The 22,182-nt window shown below is 36.6% G+C and overlaps 1 protein-coding gene across 1 annotated transcript; it reads right to left on the reverse strand.

Annotated features, from left to right (window-relative positions):
- Nucleotides 1-7,488: 7,488 nt before the first annotated feature.
- Nucleotides 7,489-14,936, reverse strand: LOC142849072 (aldo-keto reductase family 1 member C21-like). The gene is given in 7 exon segments (XM_075971185.1): nucleotides 7,489-7,554; nucleotides 10,802-10,967; nucleotides 11,399-11,508; nucleotides 12,739-12,861; nucleotides 13,086-13,163; nucleotides 13,729-13,845; nucleotides 14,706-14,936. Coding segments are annotated over 7 exon segments (891 nt in total).
- Between the last annotated feature and the right edge of the window lie 7,246 nt (nucleotides 14,937-22,182).

A 22,182-nucleotide genomic window follows, 5' to 3' on the forward strand; every position in this document is an offset into this window, starting at 1 on the left:
TAAATCATACGTTAAACCCTACACACTAATAGTAGGAGACTTCAATATTCCACTCTCACCACTAGACAGGTCAATCAGACAAAAATTAAGAGAAAAATATAGGAATTAACAGATGTTATAACTCAAATGGACTTACCAGACATCTATGTTATATTCCATCCAAACAAAAAAGAATGTAACTGGTGTAGGAGGTCCTTATGTTTATGTGTTGCTCTTATTGGTTACTGAATAAAGAAACTGCCTTGGACTGTTGATAGGGTAGAACTTAGGTAGGTTGAGCAAACTGGGCTGAATGCTGTGAGAAGGAATGCAGAGAGGGAGAAGCCATGGATCCGCTGCCTGAGACAGACACTGGGAACTTTAGCTGGTAAGCCACAGTTTTGTGGCAATACACGAATTAATACAAATGGGTTAAATTCATATGAGTTGGCCAATTAGAAGCTAGAAATAAGCAGTGTTTTAATTAATACAATTTCTGTATGGTTATTTTGGTTCTAGGAAGCCAGTATGAACAAGCGCCTTCTCCAACATATACCTTCTTCTTAGCACCTCATACCATCTTTTCAAAAATTAACCACATACTTGGTAACAAAGCAAACCAGAACAGATACAAAAAATATTGAATAACCCCATGTATCTTATCATATCACCGTGGCTTAATATTATAAATCAACAACAACACTAATTCCACAAAGCCCTCAAACACATGGAAATTAAACAATGCTCACCTGAAGCATCAATGGGTCAAGGAAGTAATAAAAGAATAACTTAAAACTTCCTAAAATTTAATGAAAATGACCACACAAAATACCCAAATTTATGGGACACAATGAAAACAGTGTTAAGAGGAAAGTTTATAGCACTAAATGCATACATAAAGAAGCTGGAAAAATCCCACACTAGTGAGTTAAGAGAACATTTGAAACTTTAGAACAAAAACAAGCAAACTCACACAAGAGAACTGGATGCCAGGAAATAGTCAAATTGAGAGCTGAAATCAACAAAATAGAAAGAAAGAAAGCAATGCAAAGAATCAATGAGACAAAGAATTGGTTCTTTGAGAAAAATCAACAGAATAGACTAACCTTTATTCAAAGTAACCAAAAGGCAGAGAGAAAATATCCAAATGAACAATATCAGAAATGAAACATGGGATGTAACAACAGACACTTAGGAAATACAGAGAAACATCAGCTCATATTTCAAAAACCTATAATCCACAAAACTGGATAACTTTTAAGAAATAGACACCTTTCTGGATAAATATTACTTACCAAAATGAAATCAAGACCGTATAAACAAATTAAACAGACCTATAATTGCTACAGAAATAGAAACAGTCATCAAAAGTCTCCCAACCAAAAAAAGTCCAGGACCAGATGGTTTCAGCTCAGAAGTCTACAAAATTTTCAGTAAAGAACTAGTACCAATACTCCTCAAATTGTTCTATACAATAGAAACAGAAGGAACATTGTCAAACTCATCTTATGAGGCTATAATTACCCAGATATGCAAGCCACATAAAGACATTACTAAGAAAGAGAATTACAGACCAATATTACCATGAACAGTGATGCAAATATACTAAATAAAATACTGGCAAATCGAATCCAAGAACACATCAGAGTCACCATCTACCATGATTAAGTTGGCTTCATCCCAGACAGGCAGGAATGGTTCCACATACAAAAATCTTTCAACATAATACACCATATAAATACACTAAAAAATAAAAACCACATGATCATCTCATTAGATACCAAAAAAGCTTTCAACAAAATAAAACATCCCTTCATGATAAAGGTCTTGGAGAGAGCAGGGATACAAGGAACATACCTGAACAAAATAAAGGCAATATACAGGAAGCCAACAGCCAACATCAAACTAAATGGAGAGAAACTCCGAACGATCCCACTGAAATCAGAAATAAGACAATTGTCCACTCTCTCTATATATCTATCCAATATATTTATTGAGGTCCTAGCTAGAGCAATAAGAGAACAAAAGGAGATTAAGGGGATGCAAATCAGAGAAGAAGAAGTCAAATTTTTACTATTTGCTGATGATATGATAGTTTACATGAGTGACCCTAAAAATTCTACCAAGGAACTAGTGCAACTCATAAGCACTTTCAGTAATGTAGCAGGATACAAGATTAACTCAAAAAAATCAGTAGCCCTCCAGTACACAGATGATAGATGGGCTGAGAAAGAAATCAGAGAAACATCACACTTCACCATAGCCACAAATAGAATAAAATATCTCGGAGTAACTCTAACCAAACAAGTGGAAGACTTGTATGACAAGAACTTTAAATCTTTGAAGAAAGAAATTGAAGAAGACATCAGAAAGTGGAAAGATCTTCCATGCTCTTGGGTAGGTATAATTAACATAGTAAAAATGCAATTTTACCAAAAAGCAATCTATAGATGCAGTGCAATGCCCATCAAAATTCTTCAGAGACCTCGACGGAATGGTACCCAACTTCATATGGAAAAGCAGAATACCCAGGATAGCCAAAACAATTCTGTACAATAAAAGAACATCTGACGGCATCACAATCCCTCCCTTCAAACTCTAATACAGACCTACAGTACTGAAAACAGCCTGGTGTTGGCATAAAACAGACAGGAGGACCAATGGAACTGAATCAAAATCCCGAGTATTAAGCCACACTCCTTTCAAACACCTGATTTTTGACAAAGAAGCACAATATATCAAATGGAAAAAAGAACACATATGTAACAAATTGTGCTGGCATAACTGGATATCAACATGTACAAGAATGAAAATTGATCCATATTTATCACCACACACAAACTCAAGTCTAAATGGATCAAAGACCTCAACAGAAAGCCAGCCACACTGAACCTCATAGAAGAGAAAGTAGGAAGTACACTTGAATGCATTGGCACAAGAGAGAACTTTTTAAATATAACCCCAGTAGCGCAGACACTGAGAGAAACACTTAATAAAGGGGGCCTCCTAAAACTGAAAATCTTCTGTAAGGCAAAGACATGGTCAACAAGACAAAACGACAGCCTACAGAATGGGAAAAGATTTTTTTCCACCCCACATCAGACAGAGGTCTGAACCTCAAAATATATCGAGAACTCAAGAAATTGGTCATTAAAAGAACAAATAATCCAGTAAAAGAAGTGGAGTACAGATCTAAGCAGAGAACTGTCAACAGAGGAATCTAAAATGGCTCAAAGACCTTAAGAAAATGCTCAACAATCTTAGTCATCAGAGAAATGCAAATCAAAACAATTCTGTGATTCTATCTTACACCTGCAAGAATGACCAAGATCAAAAACATAGATGACAACTTATGTTGGAGAGGTTGTTAGGTAAAAGGAACACTCTTGTGTTGCTGGTGGGAGTGTAAGCTGGTGCAGCCCCATTGGGTATCAGTATGGTGATTTCCCAGAAAATTAGGAAACAACCTTCCTCCAGACACAGCAATACCACTTTTGGGTATATATCCAAAGGATGCTCAATCATATTACAAGGACATGTGCTCAACTATGTTCATAGAAGCATTGTTTGTCATAGCCAGAACCTGGAAGTAATCTAAATGCCCCTCGATTGAAGAATGGATAAAGAAAATATGATACATTTACACAATGGAGTACTACACAGCAGAAAAAATAATGACATCTGGAAATTTCATGCACATGGATGGAGCTAGAAATCATCAAATGGAGTGAGGTAACCCAGACCCAGAAAGACAATAATCATACTTATTTACTCAGAAGTGGTTTTTAAACATAAAGCAATGAAAACCAGCCCATAAATCACAATCCCAGAGAATCTAGACAACAATGAGGACACTAAGGGAGACATACATGGATACAATTTACATGGGATTAGAAAACGACAAGATCTCCTGAGTAAACTGTGAGCATGGAGACCATGTAAGAGGGTTGAAGGGGAGGGGAGAGGCAGGGAGTGGAACAGAGAAAAATGTAGAGCTCAATAAAATCAATTAAAAAAACACACAGAATAAAAGGGAATGAAAAATAAGAAAATATTTTATTTTGTGGGCACTGCAAGATTGAAAGGACAATATAGGGTGACTGGGATATTAGAGGAATTGAGGTGCATATTGTTAAATTTTCAAAGAATCAATAAAGAAATTATATTAATTCTCAAAGAAAGAAGAAATGTACTACACTTTTGAAAATATGTAACTAAGATACATATTATATAGTAAAAAGTAGTTGAGGGATGATGAGATTGTTTATTTTGATAAGGAATGAGCTACAAATTGATGACCTATATATTATGTGACATATAGAACAGAATGTTAGAACTTATGGATCCCTATTTACTCCCCCCACTTTCAAACAAATTAATAAATGTAATAATTTAAAAATATTTGGGGAGATATAGATTTCTGATTTTTAATTTTTTCTTTTTAAAATTACGTTACTCTTCACTATTTCCTAGGCTCTCATTGATTCTGAGAACTATTGAAAGATCATTAATCCATCTGGTTTGTGTAACCTTAGTATCTCTACGGGATTTCTGAGTGTGTGAATGAGTGAGTCTCTGATTCTTGTGCTTCCTCTAGGGACTCTTTTCCTCTGTTGGGATTCCTTTTCTAGCCTTGATGTGATGATTTTTGTTTTATCTTACTATGTTTTATTTTGTCATGTTTGGCTGTTATCACTTAGAAGCCTATTTTCTAATAAAAGAGAGAAATGGAGTAGATTCAGAAGGCAGGCAGGTGAAGAGGTACTAAAAAGAATAGAATGAAGGGAATCTATAATCAGGACATAGGGGATGAAAAAAGAATTTATTTTCAAGAGAAGGAAAAATAATGTTTTAATTAAATAAAAATACAAAGTCCATTGTCATAGTAATACTATATGATCAGTCACAAATAAATGTGCATGTTAAATTCACAATTAAAATTTCTCTAAATAATTTTAATATAGAAAAATAGATGGAATAATAGTATGATATATATATATATATACATATATATGTATGTACTATTACTTTGGAATGTGCATTATCCAATTTAAAAGTGTTGAGTGAATTTGTAACTTACCATTTCACTTTAAGATATATTGCCTTAAATGAAATGCTTACTACACTGACATTTTCTTTCAATCTTATAGTTGATCAACTATTCATTTATTTCCTCTTAATTAAAATATAGTGGTTTTTGGTTCAGTAATAGAAACAATATTTGCCCAAAACAAAATCTTACACATAAAAAATAACCACAAATCACAATAACAAAATAAACACACAAGTTCTAAAGAGTTAAAAGATTACTCATCAAAGATAATAACATAAATAATAGTTCTATCTCTATCTAATACACACTAACTTATTCATTTTCAGTATACTATTAAAAACAAACTATCTAGAATTGTTATTGCAAGCAAATTTTTCATTGTGCTTATAATTTTCACACAATATCACATTATTAATCTTGAATAATTACCCCACAGGAATGAATACATTTTCCTTCATATACAATCCATCTTGTCTTGCTCCCAAGGTCCAAATGAGGAGCAGAAGGAGGGAGAACATGAGCAAGGAAATCAAGACCGCGAGGGGGGCACCCACCCACTGAGACGGTGGGGTTGATCTAATGGGAACTTACCAAGGCCAGCTGGACTGGGACTGAAAAAGCATGGTATAAAACCTGACTCTCTGAACATGGTGGACAATGAGGACTACTGAGAACTCAAGAACAATGGCACTGGGTTTTGATCCTACTGCATGTACTGGCTTTGTGGGAGCCTAGGCAGTTTGGATGTTCACCTTTCTAGACCTGGATGGAGGGGGGAGGACCTTGGACTGCCCACAGGACAGGTAACCCTGACTGCTCTTTGGACTGGAGAAGGAGGGGGAGGGGAATGGTGCATGTGGAGTGGGGGGAGGGGGAGGGAAAAGGGAGGCGGGGAGGAGGCAGAAATTTTTATTTTTATTTTTTATTAAAAAAATTTCCACCTCCTCCCCGTCTCCCATTTCCCTCCTCCTGCTCCCATTCCTCTCCCCCTCCCCCCACTCCTCTCCCCCTCCTCCCACTCCTCTCCCCCTCCCCCCACTCCTCTCCCCCTCCCCCCACTCCTCTCCTCCTCCTACTCCTCTCCCCCTCCCCCCACTCCTCTCCCCCTCCCTCCCCAGTTTTTAAAACTTTCAGCTCCTGAATAAAATCACATCAGAAAGAAATGAAGGTTTTCAAACTATTAAAAATCGTTAAGGTTCCTGAGCACAGTGAACAATTTCAGACGCAGGTGATGCATAGACTACAAGGTTGGTGGTCATATATTAAATAAGATTTGGATTTAATCAATTGCTGGAGAGAATGACATGTTGGCATGATGTTGATATTGGAAATGTTTCAACGGGGTCCTCATACTGTCCAAAGTGCATGTTTGCAGGGCATACAGATTATTATCATGACAGGGCATTCAGGAGTGATGCAAGCTTGCCCTGCATATTTTCTGAAACTCTACAAGTCTTCAGGTACAACAAATTAAATGGACCCTGGGTCTGCTTACTCTGCTTCTGTGAATGTCAGAATTCAGAACAGATTAGAATGAATTCCAAAAGTAATTTTCTAAATTCTGGGCTCTAATTGTCTCTACATTCTTTATATTTATTGAGAGAATTTAATTTTTTTCTTTAAAGCTTATTTGAAAAATTTGTGATTTTTGTCATTATTTTCATTTTTTATAGACTTTTATTGAGCTCTACATTTTTCTCTGTTCCCCTCCCTGCCTGTCCCCTTCCCCCTTCAACCCTCCCCCAAAGTCCCCATGCTCCCAATTTACTCAGGAGATCTTGTAGTTTTCTACTTCCCTTGTAGATTAGATCTATGTAAGTTTCTCTTACTGTCCTCATTGTTGTCTATGTATTCTGGGATTGTGGATTGTAGGCTGGTTCTCTTTGCTTTATATTTAAAAACTACCTATGGGTGAGTACATGTGATTCTGTGTCTGCATTATCTCACTCAAAATAATGTTTTCTAGCTCCATCCATTTCCTGAAAAATTCAAGATGTCATTATTTTTTTCTGTTGTTTTTACTCCATTGTGTAAATGTACCACATTTTCCTTATCCATTCTTCAGTGAAGGAGCATTTAGGTTGTTTTCAGGTTCTGGCTATGACAAACAAAGCTGCTATGAACATAGCTGAGCATATGTCCTTGTGGCATGATTGAGCACCTTTGATATGTATCGAAAAGTGGTATTATTGATTCCTGAGGAAGGTTGTTTCCTAATTTTCTGAGAAATTGCCACACTGACATCCAAAGAGGCTATACCAGCTTGCATTCCCACCAGCAATGCAGGAGTGTTCCCTTTACCCCACAACCTCTCCAGCATAATTTGTCATCAGTGTTTTTGATCTTGGCCATTCTTACAGGTGTAAGATGGAATTTGAGAGAACTTTAAAAGCATTACTCTTGAAATAAACAAAGGAAAACATGTTGCAAGTGACTTACATCGGTGCAGCCACGTATCACAGATTTCTGTTTAGGCCATCAAGTACTTTCATATCCTTTGGACTCAACTGGAATTCAAAAACCTACCATGCAGATAAGAAACATTTTTGCATATTTAGACTGTAATTTTGCCAACTTGCACACTGTAAAAAATGCAACAGACTGAACTGTGATGACAAAAAAATTGAAAAATCTCAGATCTCTCAAAATACAAAGTTATTCGTCCAAACGCTCAAGTGAGAAACAAATGCAAGGGAGAGCATCATTCAAATTCCCTCCACATAGTGAATCCATACACATATACAGACAAGAGAGTGTTAAATAGAAGGTGAGAACGGAAGAAATCTGATGTGATTTAAAGAAGAAATCATCATTGTTTAGATTATCTAAACTAGAAGTGCAATTTTCTAAATGTTTAACATAATTCAGTTGCTATCATTTGATAGTTTTATTTCCACACTGAAAAAAAGGCAATCAAATATAAGAATGCTAGTTTGAACACAGCTTAAATGGATATTCTATTATAAATGATGTTTTATAAATGAGTTAAGAACTGGTCTCAAGGTGATCGATCATCTTTAATACAGTTTGGACAGTTTAATCAACAAGATGATCATAACTGTTAATGTATGTAAACAAATGGATCCATAAATTATTGCTTTGATCTGAAAATCAACACCAAGAAAGAATTAGAGAATAAAAATATCAATCATACAGCAACTTAGTCATGTAATTGACAGAATGAATGCAAGATATCCTGAATATTTCAAAGTAGATGAAACAAAAATGCAATATCAAGAAATTCACAAAATTACGTGTTTTCTATTTATAAATGAGACAGAATATAAGCAGTTACTTATTATGAAAATTATGGAAGTACATAAAATACCATCTATGTAACTGCAAATTCCAATAAAATGATCATGGTTTGGACAGAACAGTACTGCAAAAACATCTTAGTCTCCAAAATAATGAACAGATGTGAAAAAAAAATACCAACTTAATACTCTGGTTGGTAGTTAGAACGTGGATTATAAACTTTTTATTACAGAAAAAAACATAAATGACCAAGGCAAGCCAGGTGTGATGACACCTATCTATAACACCACCACGTGGATTGTAAAAGGCAAAACCTAGAAGTTCTTGGTCATTTTCAACTAAATTGCTAGCTTAAGGCCAGACTACTTCAAAAATGACAATCTCAAAGTAAACTACCATTAGGAAATACAAAATCATCCACAAAACCAAACTCAACCCAAACTTCAGAAAACTCCCTTGACATATAAAACACAAAAAACTTAACTTCCTTAGATGTTTTAATTTTTTAAAACATTTTTTTTCTCTGACTTTTCAGTAACACCACAAGGGAACAGCAGTCGTTCACGAAAGCAATTGCATTGCTGGAGTCTCTTGTTCAGGATGTAGGCACATATTTATCAGAAAACAAAGACAAAATCACAACAAAAATAAGGAAATGTAAAAAAACAACAAATCATCAAGCTGTGTTTAAGTAAGAGGAGAAATAAGAAACATTTTCATTTGAGATAGCCAAACTAAATTTGCACTACCAAAAATATGTTAATTGACCACAAGGATGAGGACAGATGCATAGTCATAGATAGTGAATCTTATTATCCATTTTTAAATTGTACATTTGCTTTGGTTAACACTTGAAATTACAAAACAGTAATTTTGGTGGATTATGAAAATGAGATGGAAAGAACAGAGGATGATATTTTAAAAATAATAGAGAAAATATGGGTGTGTTGCACACAGGAATGTTTAACATCAATCAACCAAATAGAAAGTAATGAAGAATCTTAATATATAGAGAAGACATTTTTGCTTATGTTACTTAATGAAAATTTGAAAAGTACAGCATTTTTTTAGTAAAAGCTTCAAAATCCACTTCCGAAACTGAGACCAATGGGTTTCCAGAATACATAAACATAGTTAATGGATTCACAATAAGAATACAATAATGCCAGACAGAGGAAGAGGGAGCCTCTCCCAGGGATGATCCGCCTAACTTGTTGTCCAATACAAAGTGATCTGCTCTGAAGCTATATATGTATCATCAACAAAAATGGAGTCAACATGTTTAATTTATACAATGGTACATAAAAACATATAAATATAGGTATGTGTAACAATAACAATTTGGAAATAAGGGCTTATCAATTTGATAGTGGAGAGACATGGAGAAGTAGAGGAGGAGAACCCAAAAGCAGATGGAGGAAGAAAAAGTGAGAAGGAAAGTTGTGTGGTTACATTTTAATTAAAATCTACAAAAATTATAAGAATGTCTGCTTCAAGTCTTCCAGTGCCTACTCTATTTTGTGAATATTGAGCCACTTGTACTAGGATATGGAAGAAGTTTTCCCATGTCTTGATACTTCCCTGGTTGTAGCACACTTTGCCAGTTAAAGATGCCAGAAGTAATGGTATTCTTTGTCTAGATTAGAACACACTCATACATGAAAGCCCTTTCTGAGAAGTCAGGAACTAAGTTGGAGTTGTGCAAAATAGTAAAGCCAAGGCTGGTTGGAAGAAGAATTAAGAACTATTAAGAACAGAGATAGAAAACTATGTGGAAGAGAGACCACGGAACTTCATACTGATGAGATAGGCTCCACTGCAAACAATGCAATCTATGACCCGACATGACAGAACACATCCCAGCACAGAAAGTCTCTTTGAGGTCAGAGGAGACACAAAAAAAAATCTAACGGCAGAAAAATTGCTTACATAAATATTTTATATATGAAGTCCTTACAAAGAACAATTGCATGTCTGCTTCAAATATGGAGCCCGTGCATTGAAATGGTTGATTCTTAAACTCATACAATTATTCATAAGCAAAATAAATGATGACCTATTTGAAAAGAAAGCTACTCTCTACGGGATTTGAAAGGTGACAAAATTAAGTTTAAAGAAGATAAATGCCTGCGTGTTAAAATAAATGTGTGTACAAGGAAACGACAAAATAGAACATAAATAATTTGAAGACCCATTATCTACACTAAGTCCATTTCATTTCAGAAGACAAAGGAACATTTCATTCACTTAAGGTTAATAGGTGCAATGCCATTGCAATGCTGAGAAGAAAAATCTGTCTTGAACCTAATTCTAATTCTATATTGCAACAAAAACTGTAGTATTGTTACAGATAAGGATAAACCCTTCAAATATACATAAGACACAAGGGCATGGAAAAGCAAATAGAAGGACTAGGGTGACATAGAATCAAGAGTTGCCAAAGAAGTACATTGGGGTGAATCAGGGAGAATCAGTGTGGACAATTTTGAAGCTCACAGTCTAACTCAGCACCTGGATGTTCCCTTTGACTCACTTTTCCGTGAGAGTGCTGCTGAGGGCCACAAGCCCACGCTGTAACTGGTAGCGAAGGGCAATCAAGGCTGGAGTTTGATTGTATTTCTTTGCCATGGAATGAAGAACTGGTTCATCCAAGAGAACAGGGGAGCTCGGGTCCACTCTGGAATGAAATACAGCGAGGCAAAATCCCTCAATCTATAACATGTAAAGAAGTTTCAAATACACATGAAGGTAACCATAGACATTGGGGCTTCTCAAGTGTGTTCCTGTACCAGTAACATTAATACCATTTTTCATTCTATAAAAAATGCAAATTATTCCTGCTAGCAGATTGCATGAATTTGAATTTAGAATTATGGGACTAACGGTATGCCAGCACAATTGTTAATATATGTTTAATTTTTTTTTTTTTTTGGTTTTTCGAGACAGGGTTTCTCTGTGGTTTTGGAGCCTGTCCTGGAACTAGCTCTTGTAGACCAGGCTGGTCTCGAACTCACAGAGATCCGCCTGCCTCTGCCTCCCGAGTGCTGGAATTAAAGGCCTGCGCCACCACCGCCCGGCTATATGTTTAATTTTTAATGATCTCATTACCATCCTGTACATCGTTGTGTTCCCAGGACACCATAGGCAACCAGTACAATATTATTTGACTTGCAGAAATCAAGAAGTTTCATTTGGTTGAGATAAGGATGGCATTCTACCTGCAGATGAATGAATAAAGATACCATAATACATAAAATCCCACATTGATATAAAGAAAAATGTTAAAATACAATAAACTAAATTTAGAAAACTTGTGTAATAAATTATGAATTGACTATAACAACACCAAGACTTAAGCATATAGCACCCTACCCATTCTGGTACAAGAAACCTTGATTAATTGCAGTGGATTAGTAAAAACATGAAAATAAAAGTTCCTGCCTGGGAAGTAGAAAGGTTCTGCAGCAGGAGAGTTGGGGAAAAAAAACAATAAACAATAATTGGGGGACTTTAACCAAGGAACATATATAAATTTTCTTTTTTTAATTCAAACATTTTATTTTTTGCTTTATAAATAATGCCATTCAAAATTTCCACCTCCTCCCATTTCGCTCCCACTCCCCTCCCCTCCTCCACCCTCCCCCTTCAGTCCTAAGAGAGGGTAGGGTACCCCGCTCTGTGGGAAGTCCAAGGCCCTCCCGCCTCCATCCAGGCCTAGGAAGGTGTGTATCCAAACATACTAGGACCCAAAAAGCCAGTACATGCAGTACAATCAAATCCCAGTGCCATTATCATTGGCTTCTCAGTCAGCACCCATTGTCAGCCACATTCAGAGAGTCTGGTTTGATCACATGCTCATTCAGTGCCAGTCCAGCTGGCCTTCATGAGCTCCCCTTAGGTCAGTCACATTTTCTCAGTGGGTGGACAAACCCCTTGCAGTCCTGACTTCCTTCCTTAGCAATCAGGGAAATGCAAATCAAAACAACTTTGAGATACCATCTTACACGTGTCAGAATGGCTAAAATCAAAAACACCAATGATAACTTATGCTGGAGAGGATGTGGAGTAAGAGGAACACGTATCCATTGCTGGTGGGAATGCAAACTTGTGCAACCACTTTGGAAATTAGTGTGGCGGTTTCTCAGGAAACTGGGAGTCAACCTACCTCAGGATCCAGCAACTCCACTCTTGGGAATATACCCAAGAGATGCCCAATCATACTACAAAAGCCTTTGTTCAACTATATCCATAGCAGCACTATTTGTAATAGCCAGAACCATGAAGGCTTCACAGAGAAAAACAAAACCAACTGTAGTAAATATCCTGTGTAAACACTCTGGCCTTAGCTTGTGTTGCTCCACATATAAAATGAATGCTGAAACCCATACCTATTAAGCAGTGGAACAAGGGAAACAGGAGATGGAGAACAAGAGATTGAGGATCCCCACCTCATTACACACAGGCTTGTACTTGAGCCCTGGCTTGTTCAGGATCATCTCCAGCTGCCTGCTGTTAAAGTTGGACACCCCAATGGACTTGGTCAGTCCTGCATCCTTACACTTCTCCAAGGCCTAAAGCAGAAAATGGAGTCACAAAGTATTTTATGTGGTTGTATAACCCTTTGATTCTATTATGTTAAAGTCATGCATGCTACCCCAGCTCTTAAACAAAACATTCCTTGGACATAACATCACTTTTTGACAAAGAAGACACACCCTACTCTCATGAATGAAACAGTGGCCTGACGTTTTCTCTCCCTGCATTCCCCCATGTGCTCTCTCTTTCTAGTACTCACTTCCCATGTGGCACAGAGATCCACTGTGTCAAATATTAATTTTCCATGTTCATCTACTGGGAAATCTTCTTCTCCTGGCTGGAATAGAAGCAAAAGTTAAAGTAACATCTCAAAAATGGCATGTTTTCTACCAGTAGCCATTCTAGGGAAAGGGAATGCTGAGAATTAAAACTCCATAATACAGATGGGTCATATTTAATGTAATTATATTTGTCATGTATTTTGAATGTTGAGTTATATAAAATGTCCTTAGGTGGTAAGATTCTATTTTCTCATGCCTATTATATGTGTTCTTAAATATTGCATCTCTGGGTCACTATGGGCTGTCCTCTAGACTTTTATAAATTTTTAGGGCTTTCCACATTGTAGATAACTATTTTTCTTTACTTCAATTCATTAGTTGCCCATAGTTCCTTGTCTAGTGTTGCGGCCTCATTAGATTTTCCCCTTCCACATTAACATGTCCTACTGGTCTTTATTTGGGTCTACTTAGTCGGCACATTGTTAAGACTTCATGGGTATAGATTCCCTGGAATCTCTAGAAAATACAATTTCATAGGAAACCTCTATTTCTCTGAATCCTACCACCATCATAACTACAAACTACTCTAAATAATATATTTTTGTATATTCAAAAACATACTTTCAGGGCCACTGGGAAATGCATGAGGTAAAGATCCACATAGTCCAACTGAAATTTCTTCAATGACTGTTCCATGGAAGATCTCACCAGTTCTGAGCGAAGACAATTACACCAAACCTACAGTAGAAGGTGTAATTCAGATTGAATTAATATATTCTAGGAGTTTTTCATTTACTTGACCTAATACCGACTTTTTCCTACTAATTTTAAATTGATGTGATCAGTGGGAATATTGCACTTCTTCCCAAAAGTCTTTTAGTCTGATCTAGCCATGTGCATCTCCTATGTTTACCATGAATTAATCTTGGAAATTACTCAAGACACAATATTTTAGTCATGCAATAACAATGTTCACCATCAATATTATCTTTCACTGGATTTAAAATTCACAGTGAGAGTCTAATATTCTTACTTAGTCAACTCAATATGAAATAGTTACTGGTGAAAGTATCTATATGTGTGTATTGTTTTGCTTATTCAGTATACACATATGGAGGCTTAATGTCATTCTTGTGTGCTTATCTCTGTCACTCTCTGTCTATGCATTTTTAATTTCCATAACCATAGGGAAAATATTTTCAAAATTTCGTTGTATACTAGATTAGTTACGCCTTGCTTAACAACCAAAATCTAATCTTACTTTCTCTTATTACTAAAAGTATCTAAAATATTCAGAACAATTAGAACTGCTAAAAAGTTATCCAGGAGATAAGCAAAGCTCCTGAATATCTTCCATAATCCAGTTTACATCATAGTCCCATAAACCAAGTTGATGAAGTAAGAGCCATCAAATCAAATCATATTCATGAATCTAAAGACAGCAATAATGAGCCAACCATTCCCTGTCAATAAACACTATCCACTGTAAGCACAAAGATAAAACAGTAAGTACAATTCACTAATAATTACTGATCTAGTCATATGAACCTCTGTCCAAATATTATGGTTTATTTGCAGGTATATTATATAAACAGTACCTTGGATGTCAGAAATATATCTTCTCTCCTCACAGTGCCATCAGCAATCTTGCTTCGGATGACCTCTCCCACATAATCTTCAGTTTTATAAATAGAAGCAGAATCAAAATGACGGAAGCCAACATCTATAGCTATTTTGATGATCTCCTTAATCTTACTTTTGGGAAGCTGAGGAGAACAAAAGGTACCATTTACAGTTAGACATTCATGTATCAGAAAGTATTCAGGCATAAAATGTGACCTGTTCTGGTATCAACATTTCCACATATCTTATGTCGTAAGGACTCCATCTAATAACAAGGGGAAAGCATTCTGAGAACCTCTTCTATTCTTGAAAACCACAGTTTAGTCATCACCGCAAGATGTCTCTACTAGCACATGTAGTAGGATCCATGACTTAAACAGGGAATCATAAGAATATTTAAAAAATTACCCAGGAAATGTGCATCAGTGGACATAAACATTAAATGTTGTGTAAGTAAATTTTCCCCAGCTCCAAGCCAAGTCCATAAAACTGAGTTCTATGTTCCAAGAACTCAGCTATTCAGTGATTTCAGAAGAAAAAGAGCTGACTCCTTCCCTAAATAACTGATGACCACAAAAATCTAACAAAACCTTGCAGTTTCAAAAAACAAAAGAAAACAAAAATAGACAATTGAAGAGAAACAACTGACTTCTCAGTCTGCCCTCTTCCCTATCCTTGGCTAGAAAAACAGAGCAGAAAAGGCATCATCTGAGTCCTGTGAACTCCAGATACTGGGTAAGTGGGTCCCATGCCATGATGACAATGTGGCCAAAACTTGAGAATCTCCTTTTCTGGCATCAAGTAAAACTTGCTTTGGGATGAAGCCTACTTGATCATAATGGATGATTGTTTTTATATGTTCTTGGATTCGGTTTGCCAGTATTTTATTGAGAATTTTTACATCAATGTTCATGATTAAGATTGGTCTGTAATTCTCTTTCTTGGTTGTGTCTTTGTGGGGTTTTGGTATCAGGGTAACTGTAGCTTCATAAAAAGAGTTTGATCCTACTTTCCAGAGGCTTCATTTCTAATGTCAATATTACCAGTGTTTATCTTAGTGGATGCCCAGAGCAACCAAAACAATGTCTTTTGGCTTGCAGAAATCCAGAAGCTTGCTCTGATTGAGATAAGGATGATATTCCACCTGCAGAGGGATGATGGAGAGATGTTGTTATATAAAACTTTTTAATATTACAAAGAAGATAGTTTTAAATAAAATAAGTAAATAATAAAATCCTATGTAACATGAAATATGAGTTTGAATATGTTAACACTAATGTGGTGGTTTATGTATGTTATCCCAGAAAATGTCTCACGGAGGCAGAAATTTTCACTAATTCAAGGCCATTCTGTGCTTCAGTCAGAGACCACCTCTCAAAAAACAAAAAGAAAAGCAAACAAGAGAAATGAATAAAGAAATCTATAGAGTCATGATCATACAGTTTTAATTGACATGTTGATTGTACATATTGATGGTTTTTATAAAGATATATTTCTTGGCAGTAACATCCTATATTTTGATCCTATTTACCACCATCATTTTATTTTTCCCATTTCTGTAATTTCCATTAAATCTCCAAGATTTTTGTTTTTATATTTTTGATGGTAAGAGTGGGAGAGCCAACCCTACTATTATAAATGTGGGTGAGCCAACCCCAAAGTTGTAAACATGATAGAACCGTTCTTATTTCATATCTGGCAGACCAACTCTACAGCTGTGCAGGTCAGGCAGAGGGCTATGACTCAGTCTGTCTCAATATCCACCCCATCTATGAGCTGCTGGAGCATGCAGGGGAACCTTACCTAAGTACACAAAGCTGAGGAATTCCACAATACAGGACAACAGCAGAATACCCAACAAGAGTCCTACGAAGACCCAGCATCAATAGTGTAGTATAAACAGAAGCCTTGAACCAGACCAATGACTCTTTGCAATGAATACTTGCAAGATATTGGACAAAGGTGCTTACAGTGTGTCTCATTGTGTTACACTGAAACTTCAATAATTAGATTTTTAAACATATATATGGACTTTTTTGATCATTTTTATATAAGGAGATATTTTGATGAATGATTATTACATATGGTAGTTATGATTTAGTGTGATTATCATGGCAAATGTAGAAATAATGAGGGTAACACTACTGTTTCCTCCTTGGTAAAGTTATGAGTGTTCTTAACCCGGAAAGAGCAGAAGAGATACCCTGAGAAGTACAATAATTACCTTTTTTTGCTTCTGTTATTTAATATATTTTTTCAAACATTTGATGTATAATCCAACAATTTCAAATTTTAATGTATTGAGAGTTTCCACACAAACTAGCTTTTGTTTAACTGTTGACTCCTACTACTATTCTTTTGAAGGAAACTTCTTATGTATGGGTCTGTGGCTTTGAGTGCACATCTTACTGCTAGTGTTAATAACATCTCTTATATAGAGAGAATGGTGTCATTGGATGATGGGGGAGTGTCATATATCAATCTGATGATTTCATTGGTTAAGCAATAAAGAAACTGCTAGGCCCATTTGATAGGCCCACCCTTAGGTGGGTGGAGTAAACAGAACGGAAGGCTGGGGGAAAGAAGCTGAGTCAGAGAGTCACCATGGTTCTCCCACTCCAGGCAGATGCAGGTTAAGATCATTCCTGGTAAGCCAGCTCGTGGGCTACAGCAGATTATTAGAAATGGGCTAATCCAGGTGCGAGAGCTAGCCTAGAAGAGGCTAGATAGAAATGGGCCAAGCGATGTTTAAAAGAATACAGTTTCCGTGTAATTATTTCGGGTAAAGCTAGCCATGCGGGTGGCCGGGTGCCGGGGACACAGCCCCGCCGCTCCAAATTTCTACAGATGGCACCCAATGTGGGGCTAAACCCACTTAAAAACCTGAGATGGCTTAAAAATAAGGGAGAGAGAATTTCACACAGATTTTTGCTGTTTGTTGGTGGCGTGCTGTAGAGAGATTTCCTGATTTGGCAAAGGCAGCAGAAAAAAAGCTGCATCATTTTAAAGTGCAGCTTCTTGGGACTGTGCCGCCAATGCAAACTCTGGCTTTAAAGCATTCAATGGATTTTATGGGACTGAATGTTTGTGTTCCCACTTGGGATCAGAAGGAGAGTGCTCTCAGCGCTCCCTGCCTGCACCTGGGCAGACGGCATAATCAGGCTTAGGCAGGCAGAAGAGCATGGCGGAAGAGACATGTTTTCAGACTGTGCAGTGCTCTGCGTGTCAGATTTGGTTGTAACTTGGATAAAAAGAGTTTCTATGCTGCACGCTCAGTCTCAAAATTAAACTGCTGAGTGTGGCTCCAATGTGGACTTGCTGTGTGCCTGGAACTGTGCTCAGCTCAGGGGCACCAATGGATCTGAGGCAGGAGTGGCTGCTCCATGCTGAACTGTGCTGACCTCAGGCAGGAACTGCCGTAATTACCATAATAATAGCGCAGTTAAGGTTTAGACTTGGCAGTAAACAGGCAGTACCATATTACCCCTACATGGTGCAACTTAAGTTTTTAAAAAGTGCTTAACATTTTAAGAAATGCTCCTGGATAGTAAAAAATTACAGATTCACAATAGGACAGATTCAGACCACTAAATGAGTCACACTGTTGGATAAATGTATGTAGGCTTGAGAGAGAGAAGAAAAAAATATAGAAAATAAAGTTAATGGTTTAAAAAAAAGGTAAAGTCTTTAAAGAGACAGAGTAGAGATAGTTATAGATTAAGAGAAATAAAGAAAAATAAGCCACGTAAAAATGGAAAATTCACAGAGAGTCTGGATTATGTACATTGTGTTTTCTTTAAAATTTTTGACTGTGAAGGAGCTAAGTACAGAGAGACATTTCATTACATGGGCTGCCAAGCTAAACCAGAATGTATATAAGGGTATTACAATTTCAAAATTTGGGTCTAAGGATATGATGCTTTGGAGAGGGTCTTCTTTTGTTTTCACAGAGGACCAGACCCTGTGGATTTCTTCTATTCCAATTTGGTATGATAGACCACACCCTCCTGAAAGGTTGTTGTGAACATCTTCAGAAAAGTGCTTCGCTCAACTGCCAACTGAGATGAAACTAACACACAGGTTATACCATGAAAGACCTAATTAACGACGCCCCTATTCAGCAGAAAGCAGTTTGGAGAAAAAAAACTGCGCCCATGTTCCCAAAATATTGTTTATAAATGTTCTTTTACATTTAAAGGGGAAATGATATAGGTATGAATAATTTGCATTGATGTGGATTTTAAGGCCAATTTTGTTATATGTATATGTATTTCTAATCTTGAATAAGGAGTTGTGATCGTGTAGTTCATTTTTAAAATGTAATGTATAATAGGAAATATAGGTTGTTGATGGATAATCATAAATAATAGTCAAGTTTGTAGTCATGTTACTTAGATTTTCTAGATATATAGAGACATATTTCAGATAGGCATTCTTCATATCTCTCAAAGGCTACAGAATATGGCATTTAAAATATTTTAATAACTTAGGACTTTTCATGACAATGAGACATATCTGCTCCTGGCGGCACCAATCTACTTTGAGAGGAAGATGGGCATCGAAGAGGATCCTTTGGAGTTTGATAGATATTTGGGCAAGAAACTGCTCTTGCCTGGACTGATACATAAACTGGACACAAAGAACCTGCAGAGAGAGGACTGCTGAACTTGCTTAAAGGTGAGATGGTCTTTCGGTGTTCCTGACTCATGAAAGAGTCTGCGAGACATTCTGCAGGACACAACAGAAAATGACTGAACTGTCTTTGGAATTTCCTGCTTGATGAAAATATCTGCTGGATACTATGGGCCTGAAGGCTGAAGATGGATGCCCCAACGGTACAGAGAAACTTTGGGTGACTGTACAGGCAGCAAGATGTCTCTGTCATTTCTAGAGCTTTGGATTTCTTGTTTACTTAGATAATATTATATCATTCTGGAGTCTTTGATGGAGTTGAAAAATGGATAGGTAGTTATAGTTTTCCATTGTTATGATAAAAGATAAAATAGATATAAATATTGTAACTATGATTCTTGCTTAATAACTGTTTTGCTATATGTAATTTTACTATGTTAAAGTTAAAGCCTTTCTTTTTGTTTAAACAGAAAAAGAGAAAATGATGGGGGAATGTCATATATCAACCTGTTGATTTCATTGGTTAAACAATAAAGAAACTGCTAGGCCCATTTGATAGGCCCACACTTAGGTGGGTGGAGTAAACAGAACGGAAGGCTGGGGGAAAGAAGCTGAGTCAGAGAGTCACCATGGTTCTCCCACTCCAGGCAGATGCAGGTTAAGATCATTCCTGGTAAGCCAGCTCGTGGGCTACAGCAGATTATTAGAAATGGGCTAATCCAGGTGCGAGAGCTAGCCTAGAAGAGGCTAGATAGAAATGGGCCAAGCGATGTTTAAAAGAATACAGTTTCCGTGTAATTATTTCGGGTAAAGCTAGCCGTGGGGGTGGCCGGGTGCCAGGGACGCAGCCCTGCCACTCCAAATTTCTACAATTGGAAAGTTGACACCATACACTGCTGTCTATTGTGGTTCATAATAAATACATGCTGAACTTTAGATGGAAACACTGAGTTCTCTCCATTCCACAGCATTACAGGTGTCTATGCACTTGATGTACAGTGAGGGGCATTTGTATAGGGTTTATTTGGAAGATGGAGTTGGGGATGAGTTGAATCAGGTTCAATATTATTTTATTAATTATTATTATCATTATACAGAGTTTTGTGAAACAAACTGTGAATTAAGACAGGTGTAGAGGCTCTAAATGGCTTTGATTTAAGCAAATTCAGCACAAATTCTGAACACTCATTTCAGTGTTTGGGGATTTAAGCAAATTCAGCACAGATTCTGAACACTCATTTCAGTGTTTGGGGAACTTAGTGCATTTTGAATTACTTCATTGGGAGAAGATTCACAGAAGATTGAACATTAATCCTTCTCTTGTCCATCTCTTGCACAATTTTCTCTTTAATTTCCATGCTTTCATATTGCTGTGTAAAACAACTACTGTCTAATTCCATGTGAGTACATCTTGAAAATAATGATTATGAGCATTATAAGGAATCTGCAATGCCAATAGCTAAGCCATGATCATCTGAAACTTTAAAGGTCACGTGGGTGTTCAATTACTGTTACTCAATTGGAAGACTCCAGGTGAACAAGGATGGACTCTTCATTGCAATTAGACAACCCATCAAAGATATAGGAAAAGTTAGCATTTGGGAAGTTTTATTACAGTATGTGAGTAATTTCTCAACCTTTGAATGTTTAAATGTCAATACTATGGCTACAGAGGACCCAAACTAGATGAAGGAGTCTGCTATATTGATGCTGTTCAATTGTACTAAGATGAAGAGGATTATAGAACTGGCCAATTGAAGGAAAACTGAATAAAACATTATTAAGAAAGAAGACTTCTTTACTTCAAAAATATTGCATTTTATGTGTACTGGTTAGTGATATGTTGTAGGAGGGTCCACTTGTTTGTCTCAGCTGCCTGGCTAGCTGAGACCCAAAATAATCACACAGAAATTGTATTAATTTAATCATTGCTTGGCCCATTAGCTCTAGCTTTGTATTGGATAACTCTTACATACTAATTTAACCGATTTCTATTAATCTGTATATCACCACGAGGTCGTGGCCTACCAGCAAAGTTTCAGCATGTCTATCTCTGGCAGCAGCTCCATGGTGTATCTTAACTATGCTTTCCTCCTCCCATGCTATAGGCCAAGCCAGTTCTTTCTTCATTAACCAATAAAGGCAACACATAGACACAAGGACCTCCCACACCAGTGATGTGTTGAAGTGACATTTACAAATTTAGAAAGAAATATTGGTGAATTATGTTTATCGGGCTATCTCTTATTCATATATATTCACACATTATAAAATGTGTTGAAGAGAAAGATGATGGCTTTCTTGTCTAAACATTTAAAAAATATGTAATGCATAATTGCTGATTTATGAGTCTGATTTTGCATGAACTAAGAAAGACATCAACTTCTTTCATGTTCTGGATTCTATTACAAAACCTTTCTATGCTCTTTAAGTTACACGTCACTCTTATCACCCTTACCAAAGAACTATGTGTGGTGAGAGATCATAGTAAACATTTTTAGTGTTAAATAAAACAGAACTAACTTGTCTTCTGTGGTGTACAGAAGCTAATATATGCTTAAAATATCCATTCGGTTATATTAGAAAGGGACACTAATTCTTTCCCATTGAATTGATCGATTACATTAAATCCTTTCACTAATTTACCAGTAAAATGAACTATAACTCAGATAATGGTCATTACTATTACATGAACAGTTCTGTCTCCTGAGTGACATCTTTGATCGTTCACAACATATAAGATTTATGTAGACTATGTTCAGCTAGTCCAAATTTATCCCATGCTTTTTCAGACCCAGGCCAGCTGGCCTTGGTGAGTTC

This window comes from Microtus pennsylvanicus, chromosome 4 (genome assembly GCF_037038515.1).
Source record: "Microtus pennsylvanicus isolate mMicPen1 chromosome 4, mMicPen1.hap1, whole genome shotgun sequence".
NCBI classification, from domain to species: Eukaryota; Metazoa; Chordata; class Mammalia; order Rodentia; family Cricetidae; genus Microtus; species Microtus pennsylvanicus.